We start from the raw sequence: 5,427 nt of genomic DNA, 5'->3' as shown, positions 1-5,427 counted from the left end.
TAGGACCGACGCGGTGTTCAGTCGGCGGCCGGAGAAGGAAGATGGACGCAGGTAAGAACCTGCTGGGGCGTTGGGGACCCGCGCACGGCGCTCTCCTGGCCCCTCGGCTGCTGGGGAGTCTCCCGGCGCGGCCTGGGCGCGCGGAGGCGGGTGGGCGGGGTGCGGCCCCGGGAGGAGCGGGCGGGGCGTCGTCTGTGGGAAGGCCGGCTGGGATCTGACAGTCCCGTGTTTGCGGGTCTCGGCGCTTCTCCAGTCTGCCTGCAGCACCCGGTGACCGGCCTGGCAGGCCCTGGGCCGGCTCGGACGAGAAGGGGCAGTGCAGCGCCCGGGGCGGGAGGGAGGGGTCGGGCATCGCTAGGGGCTCGGGCGGTGTTTGGTCCTGAAGCGGCGGTCGTGGGAAGCTCTTGCCTCTGCCCCGCTAGGAGTTAACGAAGTGGAAACTGTTTAACTTCTGTAAAGTTATGTTGGTGGGCTGGAGGCAAGAAACATGCTCAACACTCACAGCACGGGCACCTTGTTTGGGTTTTTAATTTCTAAAGTAACCAATAGATTACTTTTTCTGTGATTTAAAATAGAAACTGAAGTCATCTTTTATAGCATAACTTCTTGGGGGCCTAGGGCAAAGTGGGGTGGAAGGGTGTATGTACACGCGCCTAGCCCACGGTGCTTCTGCAGCTTAAATTTTGCTGACAAGGCATTTTTTTTTTTTTGTATCGTTGTGTCCAGTAGCCTTGAAAGCATTTTTACCTGGACGCTCTTTTTCATTCCACAGTTTTAATTCTTTCACTTCTGTAGGGAATGCTACCCCTCGCCCCCAATAAAGGAAGACTTTCATCTGGGTTGATTCCTTCTATCCCATTGTCTCTGCTTCGTTTTTCTTTTCCTGGCAGCTACAACATATATTTCCTGAAGTCTCCGTTTGGAAACTGCCAGTATTGCAATGATTTGTGTCATTTCCTCCCTTAAATGGTGGGTGGCTGGAGGAAACAGTAGCCCTGACTCCCAAAGGAGCCTGTTAGCCACACATTTTTTGTCAAGTTCATTACAAACAAAAAGGTACTGGACACTGTTGTGCTATTAGCTGGGGCAAGGGGTAGAGAAGGAATAGAATTACTTGTCTCCTTTAAGTTAGTACTGCTCCATATGTAAAGTCAGTCATATGAGAGAGTTGGTTTAGGTGGAAAACAGTTCATGGTCATATTACCTAAAATGTGAAAACCGTCATGTTAAAGTTGGGAGTAGCCATCCTGGCCGGGGTATATCAATTGCTTGGAGCATTGTCCCATATACAAAAAAAAAAAAGTTTTTATCCCCCATTAGGGCAAGTGTAGGTTAGGGAGGGCAAGTGGTCAGTGTTTCTCTCTCATCAATGTTTCTCTCCCTCCCTTGCTATCTCTCTGAAACCAATAAACATATCCTCTAGTGAGGATTTTTTTTTTTTTAATTATAAAGTTAGGAGTAGGCACGTGATGATACCCTAATGAAAAACTCAAGGCTGCTTCAAAGCAGGCAAAGTGTTTGCCTTTGAAGGCCTGTGTTGATGCTGATAAAAACATATGTGGCGGTTGTAGGGTGTGGTGGGGAGTTTTCTTCTGACCTGACGCTTACATCCTTTTAGGGGTGATTAATGGCCCACCTTCCCCTGATCCCTCTGTCCTTACAGAGTCTGCCTTCCTTGATCAAGTGTTCTGGGATTCCTACTTGTTTTCACAGTCATACATTCAGTAAACCACATTTATTATTGTGCAGAAGGTTTGTGTTGGGCATTGTTCTAGACCCTGGGATTAGAGAAGTGAATAAAATAGATGATAACCATGCTCTCCTCACATTCCAGACGTGACACCAGTGGCATGGGTCATGTGGAAGAGTGATGTGGGCCAAGCAGGGGGGTTGGAGTTGGAGCCAGGATGGCCAGGGAAGGTCTCACTGCAGAGGTAAGTTTGACCAAGACCCAGAAGCAGTGGAGAAGGAAGGGCAGGTGGCATGCAAGGAGCAGCATGTAGGCCAGTGTGTCCCGGGTACAGTGAGTTGGCTAAGAGAACCAGAAGCTGGAGGCAGAGAGGTGACTTGGGTTCAAGCATGGGGCCTCGCTGGGTCATGGTGACGACTTGGGCATATACTTATCCTGAAAGATATGGTGACGCTCTGGAGGGTTTGAGAGGAGTGACCAGACTGGAGCAGACTCACTCTGGCTGCTCTGTTGAGACTATGCTGCAGAGGGACAGAGCTGCAACAGGAGACCAGTTAGGAGACTCTCTCAGTAAGCCAGGCGAGAGACCTGGGAGTCTGGGTCAGGGTCAGGAGAGGAGGCTAAATTTTGGTGTATTGAAGGTTGAAACGGTAAGGGCTGTGTACAGATAGGCAGTCGTGGGGGTGGAGATGGAGAGGAAGGAGTTAAGATGGAGACACAGTATGTATGGCCTGAGCTCAGAAACTGGATGAGAACACTTGGGGATATCCTGCCTGGTAGGGAACGCTTGGGAGTCAGTGTTGTACATGTCAACCCATGAATTAGGAGGTCACAATTCGAATCCTGGTCAGGGCACATGCCAGGATTGCAGGCTCCATCCCCAATAGGGAGTGTGCAGGAGAAAGCTGATCATTGATTCTTATCATTGATGTTTCCGTCTCTCTCCCTTCCTCTCTCTGAAATCAATTAAAAAACAAAAACAAAAACATAAATGGCTGCACTGTCCATTCTATGAAGACAGAGCAGTGTCTTATACTTGCATCTCCAGGGCTTTATATTGTTTCTGGCATGTACATGACTAGTATTTGAAGAAGAACAACTGGAATTAACAACGTGCACATTCCTGTGCTTTAAGAATTTTTTTGTAGCCGAAACCAGTTTGGCTCAGTGGATAGAGCTTCGGCCTGCAGACTGAAGGGTCCCGGGTTTGATTCCGGTCAAGGGCATGTACCTTGGTTGCAGGCACATTCCCAGTAGGGGGTGTGCAAGAGGCAGCTAATCGATGTTTCTCTCTCATTGATGTTTCTAACTCTCTATCCCTCTCTCCTCCTCTCTGTAAAAAATCAATAAAATATATATTTTTAAAAATCCCACACTCAGTTTCAGTTAAGGACAAAAAAATTACCGTAAGCTGCATTTAAAAAAAAAAAAAAAAAAGAATTTTAGTTGTAGAGCTTGTGTATAGTACAGGTCCAGTCTGTTGGTGTAAGGTGTCTGAGTGAGAGGGCTGCTCACGGCAGGGCAGTGAGGTTAATGTGGACATTCTGTCCCCTGTGTTCACTGAAGCAGCGCTTTCCAGTTTTCTGGTGGTGATAAGTTCCCAGTTCTGTCCTATCCCTTCCCTTCCATTTCTTTTCTTCCTTCCTTCCCTTCTCCGTCCCTCCCTCCCTTCATCATTTCATTCAGAACTGAAGCACCAGCATCTTCATATAAAGTATTTGGGATTAAAAAAAATATACTTGCAAACATATATATTTTTAATTTTTAAAAGTAAGGGGAGCCGAAACCGGTTTGGCTCAGTGGTGGAGTGTCGGTCTGCGGACTGAGGGGTCCCAGGTTCGATTCCGGTCGAGGGCATGTATGTTGGTTGCGGGCACATCCCCAGTGGGGGGTATGCAGGAGGCAGCTGGTTGATGTTTCTCATCGACGCTTCTAGCTCTCTCTCTCTCTCTCTCTCTCTCTCTCCCTTCCTCTCTGTAAAAAATCAATAAAATATATTTTAAAAAAAGTAAGGGGAGACCCCTTCACTTGATTTTATTTATAAAGGAGAATCTTTCAGAATACATCAGTATTTGGGGGAAATATTGAAACCTGATAAGCTGTCAAAGAAATCTAATGGTGAAATGTTTTGTGGTTTTCCCTGATTGAATCTGAATATGATTGGTGCTAAGTGCGGAGAAGTTAGTTATATTCCTTGAGCACAATTTCCTATTTTTCTATAAGATTAATAATATTAAATTGAAGCTTTTTTCTCATGGAATTACCATGCTATTAAAGGGCTTTCTGCATCCTGTTCCGGGTGTGCTCAGGGATATTCCAGGAAAGATGTGGAAAATCAGGCGCCTGGGACCAGGTCACCACCTGGGAAAAGTCCTTCTCAAAGGGCCTCTTTCATAAGGTGGACGATGCCTCTCCATCTGGCTTCTCCTGTAAGCCATCTTACTTCACATTAAAGTCAAAACGGGGAATTCTGGAGACTGGCTTTTCTTTTCTTTTCGAGGTGGGAGTCCTTTTAACTTGGGAGGTATGGGACTGCTTCATAAATAATATGACATTGTGTAGAAAGACAGGTGACATTATAATGCCGCTGAGAACTGAGATGAGGGAGCCATCTCAGGGAGGCAGGTGGCTGCTGGCCTGTTCGAAAGCAGAGTCATCATGAGTCCTGAAATAATACAATAGAAATGGAGGTGGTCAAAACCAGTGCTGGGGGCTGTGCACCCATCTGTGCTGTCCCCACTGAGTTGATGGTTTTGTCCCATTTCATGGCCAAGGAGACGGAGGCTTAGAGAAGTTATGTGTCCCGTAGCTAGCAAGTTGTCTGGTCCTCTTCAAAAACAAATCTTTAGCCCTAGCGGGTTTGACTCAGTGGATAGAGTGTCAGCCTGTGGACTGAAGAATCATGAATTGACTTTCGGTCAAGGGCATGTGCCTGGGTCGCAGGCTCAAACCCCAGTAGGGGGCATGCAGGAGGCAGCCAATCAATGATTCTCTTTCATCATTGATGTTTCTATCTCTCCCTTCCTCTCTGAAATCAATAAAAATGTATTAAGTAACAAAAACAAAGCAAATGTTCATATAAATTAGGAAGTTAAGCATTAGAAGTAAATGTTACTTAGAAAATTTCTCCTTTCTCCATTAGAAAGTCTGATTCAGAAGGTCCAGGAGCTTGGGGGACTAGGTGCCTCTTCTGTGCAGAGTGCCCGACCTGTGGCATTCCAGGTGTCAGGCAGAACAGACTGACTGGTCCTATCTTCCAGTGCAAGTGAGACCATCAGAGCCACCATCAACACCAGTTAAGACTTTCTAGTGGCTGCTCAGGGATGAGAAGTGCTTCACTTGCTTTTCTGGGTGAAATTGCTGCTGGTCCTGGGGCTCTTCACACTCGTTTTCCAGAGTGAAAGCTTGCAGATATTGGAACGAGCTTGTGCAGTGGCACAGACAGCTGGCTTCTGCTCCTGTCCTTCTGTGTGAGGATTGTGTATTATCTAGATTCAGTGGTAGTGAAGTAATTCACATGTTTGGTGGGTTTCCTGCTTATATTGTATGAGGTGTTGCAGCTCAGTTTGGTCACAGGCTGTCATCTCTGTCTCATCCATTTCGGGGGAGTCCCAGAGGGCCCACATGTTTACTGTTTCCTAGCACAGGTCACAGCTTTTCACTCTTACTAACTTGTTTTTCCTCACATGAGCCTTAAGGAAAACTCATTTTACTGGGGAGAAAAACAGCTGAGGCAC

At 46.9% G+C, this 5,427-nt stretch overlaps 1 protein-coding gene across 1 annotated transcript in view; it reads left to right on the top strand.

Moving 5' to 3' along the window:
• ATG4B (autophagy related 4B cysteine peptidase) overlaps positions 1-5,427 on the top strand; it is a gene marked incomplete at its 5' end in the record, with an annotated part of 29,792 nt that overhangs the window by 93 nt on the left and 24,272 nt on the right. Inside the window, 1 exon segment of the mRNA XM_084892616.1 lies at positions 3-51. Within this exon segment, the coding sequence (XP_084748742.1) occupies positions 3-51 (49 nt within the window).

This window comes from Pipistrellus hanaki (assembly GCF_964339955.1).
Source record: "Pipistrellus hanaki genome assembly, chromosome: 8".
NCBI lineage: Eukaryota > Metazoa > Chordata > Mammalia > Chiroptera > Vespertilionidae > Pipistrellus > Pipistrellus hanaki.
The sequence above is the reverse complement of the archived record's forward strand: the minus strand, read 5'-3'. Positions and strand labels throughout refer to the sequence as shown.